Source organism: Nothobranchius furzeri, chromosome 1, assembly GCF_043380555.1.
Source record: "Nothobranchius furzeri strain GRZ-AD chromosome 1, NfurGRZ-RIMD1, whole genome shotgun sequence".
NCBI classification, from domain to species: domain Eukaryota; kingdom Metazoa; phylum Chordata; class Actinopteri; order Cyprinodontiformes; family Nothobranchiidae; genus Nothobranchius; species Nothobranchius furzeri.
In genome coordinates, this window is record NC_091741.1 from 46,947,908 (window position 1) to 46,973,001 (window position 25,094).

Genomic DNA, 25,094 nt, shown 5'->3' on the forward strand with positions numbered 1-25,094 from the left:
AACTCCAATTGTCTCATTCAGACCTAAACCTCCCCTCAGGGGCTCCAGTTAGCTGGAAGACATTGGGTTCTGGACATCAGGTTAGGCTGATATGGCCTCAAAATTATATTCAAACGTGTATTTTTTGATGGAAAAACTACAAGGACAAAAAGCAGACCTCTATTTGTGACTGCTTCTGCAGCACTTGTTGTTGAAACAATTGTGGACGATTACCGTGAATCTATTGACTCTGTTACCTAATCAGAGAGCATAAACACATTAGGAAACCATTTTTATATTGCAATAAACGTTTCCACAGATAGTGCAGTTTATATTATCATCATCATCATCATCAGGGCATTAGCATAACCCCGGCTTTCCACAGGAGCCGTCAGCAGCACGTTACTGCAGCAGCACGTCATAGCTGCTGATAGGAACTGCTGTGGTCAACAGAACCTTTTCCACTAGAGCCGTCAGCAGCGCGAGTCGGCCGCGTCTCAGGAGCAGCATGTCGCGGCCTTTACGCGCCGGTTCTATTTCCTACGCGCGACGCCTCTGAAACGGGTCAAGTTCGACATTTTTGGGGAAGGAAAGACAGGAAATCGGACGCGGAAATGGAGAGAAGCTACCGAGATTTTCAGAATAAAGAACGTGCTGCCTTCGGTTGCTTTACTTTTAAAAAATGTTACTAACTGTGCGTCCCCGTGAGAAGTTATCACCTAGCTAGCGGTCTCCTTTGTTTTTCAGGTCCGTATTGGCGATTATAAAACGGACAGAACATAAAACACAAACCATGTGGTAGTTTTCTCCTGCTTGTTGTTGTGTTTACTGACAAAGTCACTCGTGTGACTTCGTGCTCGGTCGGTGACAGCTGCTCCCCTGCTGCTTCGCGTCTCGTGGGAAGGGCCAAGCAGCAGCTTACGCGAGCAAGACGTGCTGCTGCAGTAACGTGCTGCTGACGGCTCCCGTGGAAACCCGGGGCCAGGCTCAACCCCGGTGGTCACTGTTGCAGTGGAGTATTTTAATAGTTTTAGCAACATGGACTGGAACCACAGCACCAATCTTTCACTACCCATTTAGAAGCACATCCTTTACACAAAGCACACCAATAAAGGACCTACAACACAGGTGTAGATTACACAAAGGAACCATTTGACCAACAGAAGAAATGTCCTCTAAATGTAAAATGCGTCGCCTGTAAAGAAGGCATTGTTGTTGTCCTGTTAAAAGGTTCCTGTTAACAAGGCACATCAAAGGTCAGATTATTGTGATTTTACTTCATTAGCTCATCTTAGATGTTGCATCCTATCAACTTCTGGAAACTTCTAGCATCTAATTTCCTTCACTGAAACTTTGCAGACCATATTTCTGTTTTTTTTTTTAATATTTGTGTTCTTTCATTCATCGTTTGTAATGTGAGCTTTCTACAATGAGTACACACATCTGTTTTGCTCAATTTTGCAAGAACTTGTCATTAGAGGCCCACCGATATGGATTTTTAAGGTCGATACCAATTTTTAAAGAATTTTTGATGCTGATGGCCGATATCTAAAGCCGGTTATTAAGGCTGGCATATATACACGTTTTAGCAGCACATTGATTATGCAAGACAACTGAACACTGACTGTGTGCAATATAAATTAAATTAGTCAATACATCTCTTATTATCTCATTTATTGAACTTCAAATATAAAACAAACTCAAAACTTTAAAAAGACTGTGTCGGGGTCCTTCGGGCGTTTTCTTCAGTCTAGTAGTGGCGGCAATTGGCCATACCGGTGCCTGATTTACTTATTTTTTTGATCGGCTTTTAAAAAGGATTTAGGCCAATGGCCGATAGAGAAAAAAAATGTAATGTATCGGTCGGCCTCTACTTGTCATTCATCTCCTTTAAACCTGTGATGGTTTACCCAAAAAATCAGATTTTTTTTCTTTGAATATCAGGAACTGTGTAATTAACCCTCTTCACTCATGATCTCTTAACTCCATTTGACTCATGGTGTCTTCATTTCTCACAAGATATGTTTGAGCATTTTTCTGCTGTAAGAAGTTAAGCTGTTTATAAAAGACTTTGGCAGCTCCCTCATTCAAGTCATTTCTTCGAGATAAACGCCTGTCGTCTATCAGACTATAAATAGAGGGGATTACTTTGTTGGGGCTCACTATTTGTTGTCTTTTCTAGTGTCATGTCTGGTCTTTTGCTCTCAGGTTGCTAAAGAAAAACGGTTGTTGTCATCGCCATGGCTGTGTGTTGGATGTTCTCGTTCTTAAAATTAGCTTTGCAACTTCTAAAAGCTTTCAATGAAACAAAGTTTTTGAAAAATGCTCTTTGAGCTCTTTTGTGTGTAGAAGCCAGGTGAATCCCAAGCTACATGACACGTTTAATTTTAGCCGTGACATTTTTCATCATTCATTCAGATGATTTTCTACAAACGTCACTCAGACATAAATTTAAATCCCAGTGACATCTTCCTTTAGCTTTTTTGTAAACAGTCATCATTCTTCCTCTTGCCTGCCAGGCTGTCAGCTTTGAGCAGACAAAAGCAGTCGATTAAAGATGAAAAATAATCATTATATAGAGCGAGAGCTTAAACTTTGTGTAGCATGAGGCAAGCCTGCACATGCACACATTCAGCTATTTCCAGTTTGCTAAATGACTGTTTCACCACAAAATAAAAACATTTTCTACAAAATAATAAAAAATTTGCTCGTAAGCATCTACTCGCTAGCTCATCTCAGCCAGAAGTTTAGTTTTACATTTAGGGACTAAAAAGTTTTCCTAGTATCATTAAGTAATATGCACTAGCTTTTAAAACATAATTACTCAGTTTTTTTAAAACACAAGTATTGCTGCTAATTTTAATATGCATGCAGGGACGGGAAAGGGAAAGTCGGGCACTAATGGCACATAAAATTACAGATAAACTGTGTGTTAGAATATCAGTGCCTCTTAATGTCTGTGCGTGTGTCTGATGTATAAATCCTCAGAACCAGAGCAAGCTTTAATTAATGGAGTTTGATGATTAGCAGGCAAAGGCAAACAGCAGTTAAACGAGCTTGCCCCCCCTTCTTCCATCAGTGAGGATAATTGCATTTCAGCAACAAATTTATGTGGCAGGCACACACAGCCTTTGGAGGGGCATCACTGATGAGGATGTTTTTCCTTTTCCAAGGCATTAATGTTTTACTTCTGCCAAACTCATATTTCTCAAGGGAATCACTTGGAGCATTTCCCTTTTGGTCTTTAAGTTGTTTTGTTTAGTTTTTCTCTCTGATGTGTCTGGCTGGATGTGGTTTGGTTTTTTTTTTTTACTCGTGGGAATAAGTGCAAATGAAGGAATCACATTTTCTATTTCTTTCAGTTTTAGGCTTGCTTTGGAGTTTTTACTCCACTTTTGTCATTTTAATGTTTGTAACTGATGAACAAAACTGGGAGTTCCCATGGAATATATCCCCCTAGATAAATGAGAGCTGGTAGCTCAGCTGCTATTCCTGGTGTGACATTAATAAGCAGCTTTTTTCTTCTTCAGAGAAATCTCATGAACTCACTGGGCTGTCATTACTCCTAATGCAGCAACAGCCTACATAATATTTTCTGTTTAAATTTGTTTTTTAAAGCTGTGAAATGTGACCAAAATAGCTTATCCTGATGTTGACATGACACAATATTTGGATTGTCTGTAAAATCAGTGATTAGTTTATATAATCAAATTATTTACTTTTATAATGTAAATTACATCATCAAAATGAAAGTGAACTCAATCGTGTGTTTGCTTTTGTTCTTTTATTTTTGAACAACACCTAGAAAAGCATCACCTAATCTTTTTATTCATGAACAACTTTAACGTCTTTAATGAACTCGCGTTTCTCATCTGCTGATGTGATGGAAGGGCTAGCTAAAAGTAAGGGCTAACTTCCTTAGCCTTAAAGATTTTTGGGGTTGTCACATGATTTCCTTTGGTTCTGGTCATGCATTGGCGATTCCCGAATCATTAACATTTTTTCTATATTCTTTATTTGTTGGTGTTAAAGGTGTGAAACACTGTAAAACATGTTTTAATCTTATTTCAAATTATAGATGGTCACTCTAAATTTTTCACACAGGCTGAACATGAAAATAGTCTCCTACACCTGGCTCCTGCATTGGCTTCTGATAGAAAATAGTGAAACTCTGGGATTAATAAAGCCTGACAGATCTACGTCACACTGCCACTTAATGTTCATGCACTCATCCATCTTGACTGGGAAGGCTGCTGTTGGTTTAGCGTCCAGCAACAGCAGAGATTGTCACGGCTAGTAGAACAGAGTACCACTTACACGGCATTCATTCCTACTGGAGAACACAACAAATGTATTGGTTAAGCTAGTGTTCCTCGCCTTTAAATGTGTTGAATGCTGGAAGTCCAAAGTGGACTTCAGTGCCTCGAATCTGTCATGTTTCCTTGAACATTTGCACATTAACAGGTTGAATTGGGCATTTTAAATCTAGTCTCTCATGCTGTCGTGGTCTTTGCAGGAATTTTTGTGTTTGTTTATTTTCACGTTAGCTTGGTTCTTTATGCCTTTGCCAGCCTGTGAGTTCTCTTTGCTCGCAGTACCTGAGTCATTTTATATCTCTGTCATCATTAGCTCAGGACTCATCTCATGCGTCTGTCTTTGCACTCTCCCATTGGGAAAAGTAGGCAGGAGGAACAATTTAGTTAGAAGTTTGAGTTTCTCTGTGATTGTTTGGACACAAACTGAGAAGAAATCAGTGGAAATCTTCAGCGATCTGATCTAGCAAACATTTATACAAAAGCTTCACTTTGCATATATGGTAGTGTCGTGCCAGCACTTTAATAAAGCCCTTACCTGTCTTCTTAAAATACATCCTGGCTATTAAAGTGAATATAAAACATTTTGCAGCATCATAATAAAAATAATGTGCTAAATCAACCATTCAGCAAATGCTGATGTTCATTTCTTGGTGCTGGTGTCCATCTATTGTGTTGGATGGATTGACAGTGTGGATATAATAAAAAAAAAAGCCATCATTAGTGTGTGTTTACTATGGCTGAGTCTGGTAGGCTGAGGCTGTGCAAATGACCGCTGAACTACAGGAAAACCTATTTTTGCAACCACTAGCATTTCCTCCATAATTGTTCCTCTTTGGCTCATAAACCTCCCTCCTTCTTGTGTGTTAGTACGTGAGTGTGGGTATTTTATTGAGCGAAAGATGGTCCTTTTCACTCAGCTAGCAGTGTCAGCAGGTAAGCTGCCCTATTGGGAGAGAAGAGAGAAATTGCCAAAGCATGTAGATTGCTACTCCAAGGGGAGAATCAATTAGGGGCATGGAGGCTAGAGCAGAAAGGCAAGGAGAGATGGAGAGGGGCAGGAGTCCGTGCAGAGAGATGGTGCAGAGCCGTGCTGATCACCTCCTCTGAGACAATGCATTACTCCTCCCCCTCTGTCCTGTTTCTCACTACCTGATCTCACAGGTTTTTAAAGTGCTGCTGTGCCTTAGCCTCATTCTTTTTCTAGCTTTAGCCCATTTCTTGTCTAATTATAGATGGCTCTGCAGTCTCAAATGTGTGACCTCTTCACCTGTTTAGTACATTAATTTACTCAGTTTGTATCTGTGCCAGATAAAATTAGAGCAAGTATCACATTTAAATCCATTTTGTGTGTCTGTCTAATAATTTGTTTTGGGTATTTGGGACTGTTTTCATGATTTTGACAAGATTATCTTTTTCTCCCCCCTCCTCAGGTGCATAATGCCCCCCATTTCAAGAGAGGCTTGATTGTGACGGGCCAACAGTGCTGGACTGTGCCTCTGTCCTCTCCTCATCTGTCCAACCATCAGCACAGCCATGACATCCCTTACAACAATACGGACCTATTCTTTTGTATGCTGCTTCCTGTTCAGTTTGGTGCTTCCTGTGATGTCACAAATGGTGGTTCAAGCCCCACAAGCGCACAGTGGCTCCCAGGTGATCACGGCGTTGCTCCCAGAAGAGGGGTATGCTTCATTTCATGCTGAAAACCCTGAGTGGACTTTTAACCATCTTGCTGTGGACTATCGCAATGGCAATGTTTATTTGGGAGCTGTCAATCGCATATACAAACTGTCTCCAAGCTTGGAGGTTCAAGTGTCCCATGAGACTGGTCCAGATGAAGACAACCGCAAGTGCTACCCTCCACGTATTGTGCAGCCCTGCAGTGAACCTCTCACACTCACCAACAACGTCAACAAGATGCTTTTGATGGACTACAGAGAGAACCGGTTGCTGGCCTGTGGCAGTCTTTACCAGGGAATCTGCAAACTCCTCCGTCTAGACGACCTCTTCAAGCTAGGAGAGCCCTTCCACAAGAAGGAGCACTACCTCTCAGGTGTAAACGAGAGTGGCTCTGTTTTTGGTGTAATTGTTTCTTATGGCAATGCCTCTCCAGACATGCTATTTGTAGCCACAGCAGTTGATGGCAAGCCAGAGTACTTCCCTACCATCTCTAGCCGAAAGCTAGCCAGGAACTCAGAGGAGGATGGCATGTTTGCCTATGTCTTCCACGATGAGTTTGTGGCTTCTATGATTAAGATTCCCTCCGATACCTTCACTGTCATCCCTGACTTTGACATATACTATATTTATGGCTTTGCCAGTGGGAACTTTGTCTACTTTTTGACCCTGCAGCCTGAGATGGGAGGTGGACCAACCACCGGATCCTCATCTGCTAGCCGGGAACAGGTGTACACTTCCAAGATTGTTCGCCTCTGTAAGGCTGACACTGCTTTTAACTCCTACGTCGAGGTCCCTGTTGGATGCATTAGTGGCAACGTGGAGTACAGATTACTGGAAGCAGCCTACCTATCTAAAGCTGGTTCTATCTTGGCACCATCGTTAGACGTGGCACCAGACGACGATGTGCTGTTTGCTGTCTTCTCAAAAGGTCAGAAAAGACGTCCGCGACAGGCCTCTCAGGACTCCGCTCTGTGTGTTTTCTCACTTCGAAAGATCAATGAGAAAATCAAGGACAGGTTGCAGTCCTGCTACAGAGGAGAGGGCACGCTGGACTTGGCCTGGCTCAAAGTCAAAGATATTCCCTGCAGCAGTGCGGTGAGTAGTGCTTCACCTCCAGGGATTTGTGATTTCACTGCTTATGCTGGTTTAGTAACAGCATGAGGGACGAACCAAAAAGCAATATTTAAGAAGATGAATCAATTTGGAAATAATGGCAGAGACACAAGGATGTCTAGAGACCCAGCACTGTAAAATTGATTATTCTGAACACTTCCATTTAGGATGAAAGTTATAAAAACACCATCTGGAAGATTTGATAAAATTTGGAAAACAAATTGATGATTAGTTCTTGTTTTATGCAGAATGTTTGTTACAGGTGAGTCTCTAAATTAGCTTTGACTTCCCCCAGTGTTAATCTAACAAGTTTGGGAGCACTTGAGGGTAGGAGGGGATTCACCAACGGTGCTCTAGAATGGGTTCATGATCCATCCTATTACATAGAGACGTTAACCATCCACTGCCTCTTTTTAATCTGCACACTCTTTAAACAATGCAGCTGAGCACTCAGCCAAATTACCATAATTCTATTCTCCATAACAACATTACAAATTCAGTGATTCAGTTCATGTCGTTTCTTACTTTGCGTGCGTGAAAAACGATGTTGGATTGGGTGTTGCCTTTTCACCCAAAAGCTACCAACGCATTTAACATATGACGGGGGATTTGGTCATGGCCATATTTCTGGAGCATAAAATTCAGACTCCTGCAGCCCAGACCGTATTATACTGACCTCAGTCGTGCTCTACGTGGAGACATTATAAAGATGACCCCGCTTGTCTTTGCTTCTGACATAACTGTTAATCTATTAATCTGTCTGTGGCACAGCGCACGTGCCAGAGTGCCGATGTCGGCTGCTCGAGGGCCTGATAAATCATGCCTGGCTGTCGGCAGGGAGAGGAAGTGCGAGGGAGCAGGAGAGGGTTGGTGCCGAGGAATTATGCCATTTTAGCACGAGCTGACGCCAGTGCATAAATTGGAGTCGGCTGAGCAAGTGACACTGAGCTCTGCAGGAGGCGGATGAATGAGTTATGTCACAAATACACAGATACACCTCAACACATTCAGAAAGGGCTGCTGCCAAAATACCAGAAACCCAATCTGTGTCAGGGTCATCCTTTCCATCAGAAGGGCCTGAATCTAAATTCATGCCCACAACTAAACGATGAAGCATTTAAAATAAAGTTTTCGTTTAAATCTAGTACATTTTTTAATGTACTCCTAAAATTTCTCCACCTGGTGGTTGCTCAGCGAGAAACAGGTTCTGTTTTTGATTTCTGAGCAATCATAACTTTCCCCTATGCCTGTTCCAGATCATTCACCTTCTAACACCCAATGGTCGGCCTTTATCAGTAGTAAAGATTAAGTTCTTAGCTGCTTTAATTGATACATCTCAAGGAGCTCTGTGCCATAGAAACATCGTTTAAACTAATGTTTTAGACAGTAGGCACTCGGTGCGCTCACTTATAGGATATAAAAGTGATTTCAGGGTTTCCGTAAACTTTTGGGGTTACTGCATTTTAAACATCAAAATATAGGCAATTTTTTTTATCATAAACAAACAATGAACTTGCTAATAGATTAAATTTTAAGAATTACTATAAACATTTCTGTATATTTGTGTGCAATCTTTTAATGAATAATTATTGCTTCAAGTACATTCTAGAATATTCAAATCATTTGTGTATCACACTAAACGTGAACTATAGCTCGGCACAAGAAGCTACGTTTTGACTTGTTAGATTCCTGAGCTTTGCAGCTTCGGTTTTACTCTAAAATCTGTGTGGCCAAAATGAAAATCTCAGTCCGTCTTTGAACTGTTATAAAAATTGGAAATGCACGGGTATTTTTTTAAATGCTCGACTGCATGTCAGTGTTGCCTGTTATTGCTAGAGGAAACCCAGATGAGAGGAAGTCTTGTATTAGGAAGACGTCTCTTTATCTTACCCTCTTCATTGCTCAGTGGTTTCCTCTCTCCTGCACCATGTGTTTCTCGTTTCTCTCACATTTTCTTTTTCCTCCGGCTTTCAAACAGCATCATATTTTGAACATGATGTGTTTTTCCTCCAATTAGGGAGGATGAACAACCCCAAGAATCATTAGTCTGGTATGGCTGCATAGACAATAGCGCGCGTGCGTGTGCGCGCGCGCACACACACACACACAAACACACACACACACACACACACACACACACACACACACAAACAACACACACACACACACACACACACACACACACACACACACACACACACACACACACACACACACACACACACACACACACTTTTGATATGGATGAAACACTTTCAGGCTTTGTGGAAAGACCAAACCACTTTCCCGGTAAGATGGGGGTGCATGGCTGGCAGAACCACATTAATAGAACCATACTATGTCTTTATGAATGGTCATATGCACATCTGTCTGTCTGTCTGTCTGTCTCTGTCTGTGTCCTTACACTTCAGTTTTAGCTATGCAGTGGTAAAAGAGCACATGACACAGATGGCCCTATTTAGACTTTTTAAAAACTAGACATAACCAGCTGGCTTAAAGACTTAAATGAAGCAATCAGCTGTCTTTGCAGCAGAGTTAAATTAATTAAACTAAGCAGTAGGACATCTTGAGCATTTTTTTATCTAGAATGAAATTTTTCACTCCACGTTCAATTTTCATTCAAAGCCTTACAGATGAACAAATATGAAGCCTTTTGATATCATACTTGGTAAAAATCATCAAGCTGTCATAACAAATTTGCAAACAAGCTAGATTTTGAATTCAAACGTGGTCACGGAGCACTAACCCCACCCCTCTGATATCTTCCCACAGATTTCTGGTTCTGCCGGAACAGGAAACCCTCAATGCCATTGAAAACGAGATAGTGCTAAACACCAGTCACTGTTTTCTACGTCCAAATGTCTTTTATTGTCAGTGACATCAAATTATGTTTTTCTTTTTGGGACTCTGGTAGTGGGCTTGGGCGATATCCAAATTTTAATACTGCCTTGCTTCTTCCACATTTTGGGAGGCATGGTGGCGCAGTGGTTAGCACTGTTGCCTCGCAGCACAAAGGTTGCCGGTTCGAAACTCAGCTGCGGCCTTTCTGCGTGGAGCTGCGTGTTCTCCCCATGCATGCGTGGGTTTCCTCCGGGTACCCCCACAGATCACAAAATGCCCTATAGGTTATAAATTGTAAGTCGCTTTGGATAAAAGCGTCTGCCAAATAAATAAACATAAACCAAGGTGTACAAAATTCAGAAACTCAAAAACAAACATTATTACTAAAACAATAACAGCATAACACACCTAATATTAACAACATCTAGAAAACAAGCAGCTTATGAAATATTTTTTGCCTGAAAAACCAGTGTGTTTAGCTTTACTGGCTTAAACCTCAGATAGCTGAAAACCCGCTTCAGTGAGCTTGTGGCAGACACCCAGTTACTTTTGGGCTAGCCGTGACATCTGGGGAAGGCTGTCAACGTATTTCCACCAGAAAAGTGCATTGTCATCTCTTTTAATAACCGGCTCCAGACAGAAGGGCGCTATTTCAGCTACAGCTCGCTCCTCTGCTGTGCTAACGGGGCGTGCGGTTTTGGTTCGCACAGATTATCTCATCTGTGTTTATCGGCTCTCCTTTTAGGTTTGCTTCAAACCCGAAATACTCCCAAACTGCAGAAGTTGTGTTGTTTTTAGTGAGTTGCCATTTTTCTCTCTTGCATTATCTCTTCATAAACTTTATGGAACATCTCTGAAATTTGGACAAAACATTTAAAATAATTAAAGTAAAAGAAAATTCAGCCACATATCCATTTCATACATGAAATTACCTACGAATTACCTTCATATTTTTAATCTTCGACTCTTTTTTTTTCACGATGGTATTGCTATTCTTTAACACCGGCTCTATATGTTAATATCGTAGTCCTGCCAAGCCTATCTGGTAGTTTGTCCTAAAGTTGCAATGGTAGCAGCTGGCTGTTTCTCCTTCAGAGAACCTCACACACCAGTGGTGTTCTGTTGCTGAATACGCAAGTGTGTAATGAGATATTCTGCGGTTCGGCAAACTCTACTACCAGATGGTCCAATTGTTGCTTCCGGTCTAAAATGTGTTGTTGGCAGAGGTTTTTAGACAAATGTCAGAGAACCACTTTATAAATATATTTATAGCTATGCTATGTTGGAACGTTGTTGAGAGGCACTAAACCTTTTGTAAGCTCATTTGTTTTCCAAATTTGCCATTGCAGCATTGCCAGAAAAGACAACCTGAATAAATACACAACACAAAAGCTTGAATCATGAATTACTCATTAAACCACATTATTTTGAAAGCTGAGTTCAGGTTCACTTGTCACGCTCAGGTCTAATTGCTGTACAATTAAGACATCAATTAAATAAAACCTGTCTGACAACATTAAGTAGGCTGAAAGATCTAAAAAAGCAACACACCATTCTTAGTTTTAAATTCGAGACCAAAACAGCCCAGAACATCTAGAACACTACAAGCTCAAGGCAGAGTTCATGATTCAACAGTTGGTAAGAAACGGGGAGTCGTGGCATCGGGGGAAAGTTCTGTGGAGGAAATCTCTTCTGACCAACATCCCAAACACCCATCTCACGTTTTTGAAAACATCTTGATGACTCCCATGACTTCTGGGAAAATATTTTGTGAGCTAACAAGTCCGAAGTGGATTATTTTGGAACGTGCTTTGTTAGATTTTGTGTAAAACTAATTCTTCCATCAGTCAAACGTGATGGTGTAACTTTGATGGTCCGGGGCTGCTTCCATCTTCAGCACTTGGACAACTTTAATTGTTGCATTCATGAATTCAGCTCCATACCAGAAATCCTTAAGAAGAATTCTTGACCTTTGAACTTAACCAGGTTGTTAATACTGAAGAATTCTCCAACATGGCTGAATTAAACTGATCAAAATGATGTGAGAAACTGAAGACCAGTTGTCACAAATGCATGATGGCAATTGCTGCCACCAGCTTTTCCAAAAATAACAGAAACCCTAAAGTCAGGTATATTGTAAAAAGATGAAAGTGATGCTCAACGCAATGAAAGTCTGGAGTAAAAGGTGTTTGATTTAGAATGCAACATTCATGCTGTTTAAATGTGAGTGGCCTGCTGCGATAAATCTTAAACATGTTACAGTAAGTTTGTGCAAGGACACAAGGACGCGGCCTTTGTTAGGACGGAAAATAAACACTTGATCCCGACAGACCTTTGATGCTTTACACCATCTTTAAGAGGCTTTCAGTCATCAGCTGAGGAAAAGGAATGTACAGCGGGTGAGAGGACAGATGGAAAGTGTGTGTGTGTGTGTGTGTGTGTGTGTGGAGGGGGGTGCTCCCTACCCCAAACGGGCATGCTTGGCTGAGCCACATAATGCATGCTCAACAGTATTAGTCTGCAAAGGGCCTGCGTCCATAGATCATTGTGAAGTGGCATGTGACCTATAAAAACCGCTGCCTGTTCCCTCCATGTTCACCGTGTCAGCAGAAAAAAAACAGAACAACAAAACAGCAGGATAGCAATAAATTCTGTCACTGCTTTATTTTTTTCTTTCTCTCATCCTTGATTCATTGCTGGCATCCTCATGCCACTCTTCTCTCCCTTCGCCTCCTTTCCTTTATTCGTGGTCGTATAAAAATGCAAGCCACCATTACTTTCCCTCAGTATTTTTGAGTCGGTGGACAGATCTTTCTCCTTACCATGCTGAGCCCAGAGTTAAGCCCCCCAACTCTTCAAAGATGGACCAGGAAATTACAAGGTCGCTTGCAAGTCTCTGACCGAGTACAACCATCCCTTCATCCCCTCTGCTAATGATCATTAATTACATGTCATTAACCAACATGCCATGGGCTATTCTTCCACATTTGTTATGTACTATCGAATTCACATTCTGAATGCTCTCCAATTAATTAGATTATTCTACTCAGCCGCTGATTTTTCGTTGCGTCTCAGTCTTGATCTCTCATTCTCTCTCTCTTAATCCCTTAACACACATGCTCTTCCCTCCCTTGTTTCATCCTTCACTTGAAAGGAACTCTTCCGCTTTTAAATTCCCTGTCTTCTCCATGTGCTGACTTTGAATGTTATTGACATATTTTTTTCCTGTACTCTGTTTTGCTCTGTGCCTTTGAATGATGATGATTCATGTGCTGGCCATCTCCATCCGTCCTCTGTCTGATTGTGGAGCTTAATCAGTGACTGTGTCGTGCTGCTGATGCTGATGAGTCAGTCTCGGCCACATCCTCAGGAAGGGAAAGGCTAGCAGATTCATTAAGGACTGTCCCACCTCACCTCGCCACCCCTCCCTCCCCACTTCACCCCACTCCATCCACATATCCGCCATTCTGCTTGCTGGCTGGCACGCTAATTAAATCTCCATACATGATACCACTTGCTAAAGGTCAGAATCCATCACAATATCATTATTCTGTGATTAAACAAGTGTCTCCTGCTTACTCTGGACCAGAGCTGAGAGAACAGAAACTAAACACACAAACTGAAATGATTTTTACTATTATTCAAGCATAATTTGGTTTAATTCTCAAAATAACTATTAAGAGCAAAAGCTTTTGTTTGATGTATAGTATTGTTTAATTAACTTTAAAGTAAGAGGGCCTTCATTATCAACAAAAACAAGCATTTAAAACTGTTTTAATACATTTTAATTTATTAAAATTAAACAATAAAGTAAAAAGCATCAAGATATTTAGGAAGAGAAGACGGCACGTTTTAAGTGTAACAAACTAAAGCAGGAATGCTAATGTTCTCATCTGTGGTGGATTCATATCTAAAACATTTTTAAGAAACGTATTTAAAGATAAAATGAAAGATAATAAAAAAATAGATGATGAAAAAATATTTGAAAACTAAACCTTGCAATTGAACCGGTAGATACATTTTGTTCTATCCGCTCACAACCTTGAGCTGCCTGGACAATAACACCTACAGTCGATGGTTCCTGTTGTAGTAATAAAAACACTTTCACTTGAAAAGATGCTTTAAATTTCTAAAATTCGGAACAGACATGCTTCCATGTTAAAATGCTGTGATAAAGTACACTAATGAGATTTACTCCGTTAAACAGGTTGGGGTGGTTTACATGCAACTGGCTATGTGAGAATAAAAATGTAATCCGGTAGTGTCAAAGTCTAGTTCTCACAGCCCAGTATCCTGTATGTTTTAGTGGTTTTCCTGCTCGAACACACCGGATTTAATGGCTGCATCGCTCATTCAGCTCCTTCTGCTGATTCAGGTCAAATTATAAACGATGAAACATGCAGGACGACCCTTGAAGACCCAGATTGGACATCACAGCATTTTCTGCAGCTGATCACATTTACTGAACTCTTGCTATAAAAAATGAAAACTACAGTTTCAAGAAATTATTTGTATGCATGTTTATTCCTAAATTTCAGCTCATCTTTCATCTCCCAACCTCACACTTCCCCTTCTGATATATTCTTCTGCTCTGGCTCGGATGGAGTGGTTCTCAGTTTCACTCCAACACCATCATGCTGTTTTGTTCCTGATTTGATTGATTTATTTCCCCCCCCAAACAAACATTTAATACCCATTGTAGCAGTGCAGCTTCTGGTTGGCTGGTGAAAAATCTGCAAACATGAATTAACAAAATTACATCAGGCAGCTCCTGCCAACAAACAAGCACATCAACTTTGTTTCACACCCTTAAACAGGTCTTTATTAATATGCTCACATACCCTCTATTAAATATACAAAAATAGCACGATTTTCTAGCTGTGTTTTCATGGCCATCTGCATGTACTCAACACCATAGCCAAGTTTACAATCTATTAATAATACACCAATCTGCCAAGGTTGATGACACGCCTTTCATGTGATGACATAACTGTCAGACGTCTGCGTGTGTGTTCCCACTTCTATAGGTTTATGTTCTTTGTTTCCTCTGCCCTAAGTCATCGTGACTGTTTTTTTTTAAATAGTCCCCAGAGCATCGAACAAAGGGTAAGTTAAGTTCAGTTGGTGACAGCTCTGTTACTCAACGTTGTAAATTGTGCATTCACACTGGAGTTTGAGTGTGATTCGGATAGATGGTTGAGATAAAAATTGTGCTTTGCCCCTTGGATGCCTGAACAAAGCTGCCAAAAGCACAGGGTTGCTGCTGTCAGAAAGTTAAATTTTCTGTTGCAGACTGAAGGTGTGATTTTAGTCGATCAATCGTTTTATTTGAAAAGATTTACCAAAAACAACCAGCTTCCTGTATTTTTTAAACTTCAAAAACGATTGAATGAGTGAGACGTTTGTTGGATTGGAGGCACTGAATTGTTAAAATATGTTCAAGTCTTTCTTCGCCATAAAACATCTAGCTATGTTATTAAAGCCGTCCTATTTGTTTAATCTTAATGTTTATTAAAAAATGTATGCATAAAGCTACTAATACGGTGAGGACTACAAGTGCACTTCACGAAAGTGACGTCATCGAACCAGACACAGAGAAAACGGAAGGAAAATGACCAAGTTCAGCAAACGTCAAATCCTTCCCACAGGAGAAAATCTGGTCATGTGGTAAGTAGCAGCTACGCTACGGGAGAGGAGATTCTGTGGTGACGTCATACGAGCGACGTGCCGATGTAGTCATGCTAATTAACTACTTTTACAAGCTGAAAAACCTCAAAGTACATGACTGGCGTGATCGAAACACACATCATTGCTTTTCATTTAAATTGCAGTACAACATATGTGCGATCCAGGGCGTAAGGCAAAGCGGATTAGAAAATAGCTCTTTTAGCCCCGTTGACTCGCATTCTTTTTTCATTCTTCTGGTGATCCATGAGCCGACCGGAAAGGGAGGAGAATTAGGCTCTCTACTTCCTACTATTTGGACATCTCACCTCTGATTGGATAACAGCAACATGACCCTACCACTGACTCTGTTGTGGAGGTTTTATCTCCACAAACGACACAGGCCTGAAGGAGTTCTGCTGTGTGGTGGAGTTGCTAATGCTAACAGTTTGTTTCTGCTAGTCTAGACATTCTCTGCTGTTTCCTGGACACTAAACCAACAACATCCTTCTCTGTTGCGAGTCAAGGGGGTGAGTCCATGAAAGTTAAACAACAGTGTTTCACCGTCTATCTTCTATCAGAAGCTAAAGCAGGAGATAGGTGTAAGGACTATTGTCGTGTTCAGCCTGCATGAAAAACTCAGAGTTTTCATAATCAGAAATAAACATTAAACATGGTTTTTGGTGTTCCATGCCTTTAATGGTGACACAGTGCATTACTCAGAAAATGACATATTCACTTAGTCATGACAAAATTCTCCTGTGACTCCAATCATCACGGCAGGTTATACATTTAACACAGCAGGGTCAGAGGAAAATACTGCATTTCCAATCGGCTGAGAACAAAATCAGCCTGCAGTGTTCAGTGTTACGTTTGTTTGGTTCCCTGTACAATTACCAGTGACTCTGCACTATGCTGAATTGTCATGATGGAGCTTCCTGTTGTAAAGGAGTGACATAAGTAAAAAAAAAAAAAAACTGGTCTGAATGTGTACCAATACCTTTGTGAACTTGCAGCCAATGGAATTAGCCCTCACAAGAGTGCAAACCCAGATTAGGCCGTACATCAGAGAAAGTTAGAGAGCGGATCTCTTTCAGTCTCCCACTAATCGCATTGAGCAACTCTAGCTTTGTCGCGCCTACTGCCCCTCTCTTTTTTCCACCGTTCTGTATCGGCTGATCCCTCTGCACGGTCCAGAAGAGAGCTCTTTTGTGCTGCTGCTGGCAGGCAGACACAGGCAGAGAGATGGATACAGCCGAGAGTGACCTGATTCTGCCTTGGCATCTGGCCGCCACCCAAACACAGGCTCTGCCTTCTTGTCTGTCTCATTTTAGGGTGGATCCCTTTTGCCTTCCTCTTTGGTGTGGGACCCTTACCTGTGAGACGCTAACAAAAACAATCATTTGATAATAAAAAAGAGCACACATTTTCTTTCACCTCAAAACTATTGAGAGAGTTGAGATAGAAGCTTCTAAAAGATACAAGTAGAGAATATGCTCACCTCTGAGTTATAAAATGCATTAATCAGTTGCACTGAGGGAGAGAAAATGCTGTGACTACAGAGCCTTCCTGACAGACGTGTCGAGGGCTACACTGATATCATTTGGTATTCTGAGTAGAGCTGTATTTGGCATCTTGACTACAAATGTCAAGTTTCAGTGGTGGCATAATGACAACAGGTCTGCTTCCTGAATTACCTGACAGGCAAAACATCTTTCATTAGATTTCAGAGTCGAGGACAGAGATGGAGGTGATTGGCAACCCAGTGATGATTAAACTGCATCTGTTTGTCAGAATAATGACAAAAAATATGTTTTCTCAATTAAAAGAGAAAGGTTTTTCTGTGCAAAGACAAACTCAGTGCTGTTAATTAATTTCTTAATGACTTGTAATCACTTGTTTTATTAACAGTATAATTAATCTTGGGATAAACGGTGATAATATTATCTTTAAAAAAGCCATTCACTCATCAACATCCCAAGTACTGGGAAGCACTCCGTTTTGCTTCCGATAGACCACGTTAACCTTTGAACCCGGCAGGATGAGTGTTCTCTGTAACTGATGGGGACATGAAGAGGGTGTTTTTGTTCTGTCACATAAACAAGGCGTAAGATGGAATAGATGGGAACAGCAGCGCCGGTTGCTGTAGAAACATGGAGAGGAGGGAGAGACCTCGGCTCTCATCTGTGAGCCATCAGCCTAGAAATGGACCATCAGAAGACTTGGAAGACAGAGAGCTCATTCTTGACAGACGCTTGTTCTGAAAAGGTCCTTGAGAAAAGACAAAGTGAAGAATTTGAGAAAAAGTTGCACATTTTTGTGCTCTTTTCACCCTCTTTGAGATCTCAGTCAACACACATCTCTATTATTTTCCATTCTCATGTGAGACCTTCAACCATGTGACATGATCCTGACCCACATTTAGGTTCTCTATCAATCATTTATTTCACTCCATCTGACCTCGTTGTAGCCTCAGGCTGTAGTGTCCTAAACCAGCCATGTTCCATTTGTCTAATGAAAGCAAACCTCATATTTCCTCTGAGTCTTGGTCTAAGGGCTTTGATGATGATGGCTATGGTTAATAGGTTGTGTAGATACTCTGCCCTTGCAGTTTATTGCGTGTCCTAAGAGTGCACTTCCAGGAAGAAAAATGAAAACTAAAACAAAAAGCATTGCTGAAAGCGTCCTCTGACTTTTCAAACCAGAAGCTAATTTTAGATTCAATTAGCTTTGATTATATATATTCCTTATCTTTCTTTCCCCCGTGCTCATTTCTTTTGTTTTGTGCATTATTCATTTATTTTCTGCATTATTTTTGTTTCAGCTGACTCCGTGAAGCTCAACATTTATCCATATAAATTCACAACTTTCGTTTAGATTACACTGAGTGGATTTCTTGGCCCTCTATTGGATGTCTTGAATACCAAGCTTATACTATTCACCAGGGCCATTTCACATCACAGGCACCCATTCTGAGAAAATTAATCATTACCATACTTCCTCCTTACCTAAACACGTTGAAATCTATTCACATCTCCAGATGAAAGTGAAATGAGGGAATGAATCTTACCAAAAAGTAACAAACATCATAGAACCTGAATATCTGGTCATTCAGAATATTTGATTCGTAACTTGGCTTCACTGTTTAGTCAGATATGTGGATTTTGCTCCAGGCCCAGTTGAAGCAAATCCAGATAATTTTACTGCTCCCTCAAATGTGTAACTTGGTCATTAACACCCTTCTTTATATTGGTTTCAAATATTCAGTTTTTCCTCCAGGTGTAAAAGTATCTTCATCCACATTATTCAGAGGAAAGCGCTGCACTTCCCCCACCAAACCAGCAGGTGATTTATGAGGAGATCCCACATCCACACAGAAATGCCCCAAACTATCCCAACGTTAGACAGTTTTCATTTAAATCTCAGGTTTTCTGACTAAGAACGGAAAGTTCCGCTTGAATGTGATGGGCACACGAAGACAGTATTTGAAAATGTTTAGAGTAGCGTTGACACTGCCTCCGTTTGATCACCTGAAATTATTTTTTTTTTCAGCCAACACTGTTGGCGTTACCTGGTGGTAACACCGTGCACATGAGAATGTTATGATGTAACAGTTTTTTGTTTTAACCCAGTTCTGGTTAGCTCAGACAACTTTTCTAAACGGTACTATTACAGCAGACTTCTGACATGGTTCAGGAATGAGATGGTTCTGTGTCAAAATTAAAGAAGATACTGCCAGCTGAAACATAACTAACTCTTTGTTGTGCTTTTCCAATTGAAAGTTGGTACTTTTCCCGCTTATTACATTCAGACCCTTTTAAAGCCAGGAAATGCTTTCCTCTCTACTTAAATTTAGATTTTCTTAAGCATTTTTGGTGATTTGTCTTACAGCCCTGCGTTAGTCCTTTGATGACATGTTTAATGCTTGGTTTATGCTTGACGCATTTACTTTCCGCTTGGTGATGCGGCTCGCGGATGGAACGCGCTTCACAACTTGCAGCGTTTATGGTTCATGCGGCTCGTCTCTGCGGTGAGCCAATATTCTCCCAAACTGTAGGGGGCAGCATAGAGCTCTACGGCATGCATCCAACACTACACCATAGTAGAAGTAAAAATTACTGTTGTTTACAACATGGCATTCCAGCATAACAGCGTCCTCGTCTTTTCCGACAGTGCGAGCTATTTCTCTCCAAGATTTATTAACAACATGTTGATCACGGTGATCTTTGAGAGCTGAATCATACACATGTCTGTATTTACGAACCTCTGCCATACTAGTTCTTGCCAATCCGCCATGTTTTTCTGTGTCCGACCATCCGTGTGGTTAGAAAATTTCCTAGGTGCGCGGTGCGGAAAGTTTGGGCCGTGCGGAGAGCGGTGGAGGGGCGTGGTTGTTAAAATGATGCAAATTTGCCACGCGGAGCGTGCGAACCTCGCGGACGCGTCAAGCATAAACCAAGCTTAATTCACCTTGAACATAATAACTAGGTGCAGTAGCATTTCTGTAGCTGCGGTTGCATTTGTTCGACAGAACAACCTCTAGCACCATCAGAGTGCTGTAGTCTATTGATCTATTGATCGATCCACATGAATGAAAATTTATAAGGTTTTGTGAAACACTTTGACACCTATATTGTTGAAGCAAACTAAATCCCATCTTCTTTCCTTCCCCATTACAGCTGTTGACCATTGATGATGACTTTTGTGGCCTGGACATGAATGCACCACTGGGTGTGTCTGAGATGGTGCGCGGAAAGCCCCTTTTCACTGACGCCGTCGACAAAATGAGCTCTGTTATTGCTTACGTCTACAAGAACCACTCACTGGTCTTTGTGGGCACAAAGAGTGGACGAATCAAAAAGGTAAGGATGAGAAATTGAGCTGGGTGAAATAAATCACAAGTGGCTGAACTGATGGAAGCAGAGATTTGTTTTCGCTTCGTTGGAATTTGGTGTACGAGTTTGGGAATTGGGACGGCTGGATTGGTGGATGGATGCTAGTAGAAAGGCAGATTGACTTTCAGGCAAATCAGCTGAGTCTGCTGTATTTATGGCACAAAGGTGCGTGTGCATGCCTGAAAGAGAAGGAGATTGAATGGTGGAAGTGTGTGTCCTGTACTGTTGAGGAAAACTGTGTGTGTGTGTGTGTGTTTTGAGGAAAGAGGATCAGGAAAGCCCCTAAGGGGGTTTTATTTCTACACCCAATCCTATCTGATATCTTTCAACATCCTCCTCATCCACTGCACCATATATCACGTGCTCTCTTGAATACCTCCAGTACCAGGAGTATCCACTACTCTTTTCTTTCACTTTGGACTTGTATAAAAACCAGAGCCCAGGGGGCAGATTGTAGCACACGTCAGCATGTTGCAGAACTGATTAGGCAAAGTTCCCCATCTCTTTCTTGAGGCAAATTAGGAGGTCAGAATAAGATGAGATGCATAATTCATTGAGTACTTTCTTTTACAGCTTAATGGTTTACTAAACTACTAGAAGTATCAAGAGTCACATTCATCCTTAATGACTTAATCTTACATTTAAACAGCGACTTGGAAATTTATCAGGAACAAAGAACAATGATTTAACACCTTGTGTTAATAATCATATTATAAAACATTTTTAAATGTAACACACACTCCCTTGAAACCTGTCTCACTCTGTGTGAAAGCAAAGCCCTTGACTAAACAAGATTTGTTCCCTCAGAGTTAAGCAGTAGTGGATAAGCCCGGTTTTGGAGTGTTGGAGCTTCCACCTTCGACTCCCTTCATGCCCCTGTGCCCTCTGTGTGTGGCAGTCCTTTCCACTGCTAATGGGATGATGCACTGCTGCTAGGTGTGAAAGAGTTGGTTATCCCATCCACTTTTACCTTGCTTTCTCGCATAGCCAGGTATGTGTATCATAGCGCCACGAGTGCAAATAATTAATGGAGTGGAATTGAACAAAATGGACAATCTAGGAAGAATGTCATGCTAGAATGAAGACCGATGTGGCCAGAATATACCTGCAAACTCAGAGGGTGTGAAAAAGGTGACAACTACAATGCCATGTATGTAGTTGCAATGTTTAGAAAGAGCTGCAGCTGCAGGTAAATGTAACTTTATCTCAGCTATTTGCTTGAATACTTTAATAAACCACTGCTAAGGGCAAATCACTGACCTGACTCTTGAATGCAGAATAAATGTTACAATATTATGCAAGTATCTCATGGGTTTCTCCTCCAGCGTCCTTAAGTCTGCTGTTGCCCAGACCCATTTACTGGGTTTGTTTTAAACGAGTAAGGCTGTAGCATACTGGTGGCCATCTCTTACCAGAAATAGTATTTGTTGCTAATATTACTGGTGGCGTTTAATCCAAACTCAACTCCAAAACAAAATATTAGATAAAACACAACCAGCCTCGGGAAAAATGTATAAAGGTTAATTTGCTAAATGACAAACTTTGGGATCAAAACTGCTACGAGAAGTGATAGCGACAGCACTCACACAGGTGTTGGCATTAGGACCTAAATTGTTCAGTTTGTACATAAATGACATCTGTAAATCCTCACAGATAATGAGATTCATTTTATTTGCTGACGACTCTAGTATGTTGTGTGAGGGAGATGATCTGCAGCAGCTCTTGGAACTGATTACGGAAGAAATTAAGAATATTAAAACTTGGTTTGATATGAATAAGATATCATTAAATTTAGGGAAAACTAAATACATGATATTTAATAATAGATTGGAAAACTTATTCAAGGTAAAAATTAATAACATTGGAATAAAAAGGGTGCAACTTGAGTTCAGTTGATAATTTATGTGAATTTATTGTTGATGCTGACTTTTGCAATACTTCAGGTTTTGGGTTAGTATCCAACAGGTTTTAGAGGTTTCTCTGCTTTAACACACCTGATTTTAATCAGTGGCTCATTATCTGTGTGATGCCATGAACAGGTAATTAAATCAGGTGTGTTGCAGCAGGGAAACAACCAAAACATGCTGGATAGGAGGCCTGCAGGACCAGGATTGGACACCACTGGCTTAAGGCGACCAACTCTTTATCTGTTTGCTCGTTTCTGCTTATTGCATCATATTATTTACTGTAGTTATGAAAAACTCAGCTTTATTTACATGTTGTTTCTTTACTTGCAATTGTTTTCTCCATAAACGCAATTCCTTTGGTTAGTTTATTTTTTGAAAAACAAATACGAATAATTTAGAAAATAGTTTTTTTGTTGAGAACACATTGAATTTATCTATGTGAATTATGTCACCTTCGTTATATTTCTAATAACCAAAATGGGAACCAGATTGAGCACATATGTGACATACTGGCCAAGCGCTCTCAGACACTTACACAAAGGCGATCAATAATGTGTGTCAACACAAGCGTGCACACACAGCACCATTACAATTCCATCCCTCCCTCCCATGTACACATTTCCCCTCCCCATCATTAACTGTATACCATTAGATGACATCACTGGCAATAAAAGACAACAGCAAGACAATAAAAAGTGTGAGCTGAAGTCCACCTCCTTCATCAGTGACTTTATAACCCCTCGGCTAATGGATGTTGATTTATGCACACTCCTCTCTCTTTACTTTATTTGGTCTTCCTCCTATTTCACTCTTTCAGATCATCTTTTGTAATTTGTCTTTCACTCTCTTTTTTCCCTGTGTTATTTATGGTTTCATGTCTAACCCTGAGTAAATATAAGCATTACGGTAAAAGAGAGTGGATGGACTTTAATGGAGTCCTGTTTGGGTGAGCTAAGTGTTCGTGTTTACAGGCTCACGTTTATGACATCATGAAGTTGAGCTGAGCAGGAAGCAGAGTGAATAAATCCAATTTAACTGTAAAGCCGTGTAATGCAGTTGGGATTGGAGTAAAATCTCTGAAATGCACTTTGAAGCAGACGCGATTGTACCATGACCACACTAATTATGGATTTTTCTAAAACCATTTTAAACGTTCCTAACTAGCACAAATCACCATTTCACCATTTTTTTTACCATGATGGTTTGCTTGATTTCAAGTTCCTCATGAATATGATTCATGCAAGATAACAGAGATTAAACCCCTTTGACAGAACACAACCCCTGATCTGAGGCCTAAATCGTGAGCGGCTGCTTTGCACACCTTCTGTTGGCCAGTTTGAGGACCCCCCCCCCCCCCCCCCACCCCCCCCCCCACCACCACCACCACCACCACTCACACACACACACACACTTATAATAAAGCAGGCAGCGGTGTTTAGTTTAGTGAAAGCTGACATCGACAGCTCAGCTTGGCCTTTACTGTCTCGTAGGAGACTTAAAACTGTCAAACCATGTAAAGCATGAAGTATGAGATCTCTTCACTTGTGTGCCGTTTCCTCATTTGAACTCAGATATTTTTCTCTTGGCACAAGTAAAAACACTTTTACCTCTTCACTTTATTTATGTTTTATCTGTCATGTTTCACTCTTATTTGTCCTCATAATTTCCCTTTACCTTTTCTGCACATCTTTCTCCTTCCTGTCTTTCTGTCCATGGCTGAGTGGAGTTACTGCGATAGCTCTTTGATGGCTACCTCTTGCCACTGGAAGTGAATAGACCATATGGCTTCTGTCAGCCTGTCTGTCGGTCAGGTGGTGTGTTCGCTGGTCTGTGATAAAGATGTGAGGGGATGAAGATGTGATGGAGATAAAAGGCTGTGCCTGGGTAAGGTTTAAACCCATTTACTGCAGGTCAATACACAGCAGCAGGCCAAGGGGAAAGACTTAACCCCCTGTAGGCTTTGGTTTAGTTTATGGTCATCTGGACATGAAACACATTGGCCTGAGAAATAAAAGTTGAAGTGAAGACAAATGCATAACACACTGCCACTGATTTTTTTTAGATGAGCATGCATCAGTGAGTTCTTACACCCCCACTGCAGCCAGTGCACACATGCCAGGTCTGCCGGCTATCTGCATGGGGTTGTGCCATGAGAGGTGGATGAAGGGACAAGAGCGAGGTGTGGAGGAAGGAAGTAGAAAAAAGAGAGAAAAGATGAGATTGAGAACTGCCTGCTGAGGTGCTAATGCATCTTCCCTCTGTCAGTCCCAATAGGGAGCATTGGCACTCAATACAATGAGCAGCTAACCTTGAACTTGACATCGACAGTGGCACAAAACTGAGCAAGGCAGGACATCCAAAGATAGAGAGGCTGAAAAAGCTCACTGAACTAGATATCACAAGTCTGTAGAGAGCTCATGCAGTTGGAGACAGACATGGTTCTGGAAATAATAGTATATAGATCTATTTAGCAAAGGACAAAAAGCAGGGAGTTGTGGTCCCCCTCCCAACCAATGTCACTTCTTTGCCTGGTGGTAACGTAACAGACTAGGATTATAAATTATGGGTTATAAGGAGATGGGTTGAGAATAGGCCCATTTATGGTTGACAAATACAAAAAATTAGTCCACTGTACACAGAAATGTCAATGCTTTTTGTTTAGGAGGCAAAGGTCAAAATCTCATTTGACTCTACCTTTC

At 41.0% G+C, this 25,094-nt stretch overlaps 1 protein-coding gene across 3 annotated transcripts in view; it reads left to right on the top strand.

The window, feature by feature from the left end:
- Nucleotides 1-25,094, top strand: part of plxna4 (plexin A4) — a 252,711-nt gene that overhangs the window by 18,583 nt on the left and 209,034 nt on the right. For all 3 annotated transcript variants that reach the window (XM_070548887.1, XM_054739724.2, XM_070548883.1), the window contains exons 2-3: nucleotides 5,726-7,070; nucleotides 20,273-20,455. In XM_070548887.1, the coding sequence (XP_070404988.1) occupies nucleotides 5,829-7,070; nucleotides 20,273-20,455 (1,425 nt within the window). In that variant the 5' untranslated portion in view covers nucleotides 5,726-5,828. The remainder of the gene's footprint in view (nucleotides 1-5,725; nucleotides 7,071-20,272; nucleotides 20,456-25,094) is intronic.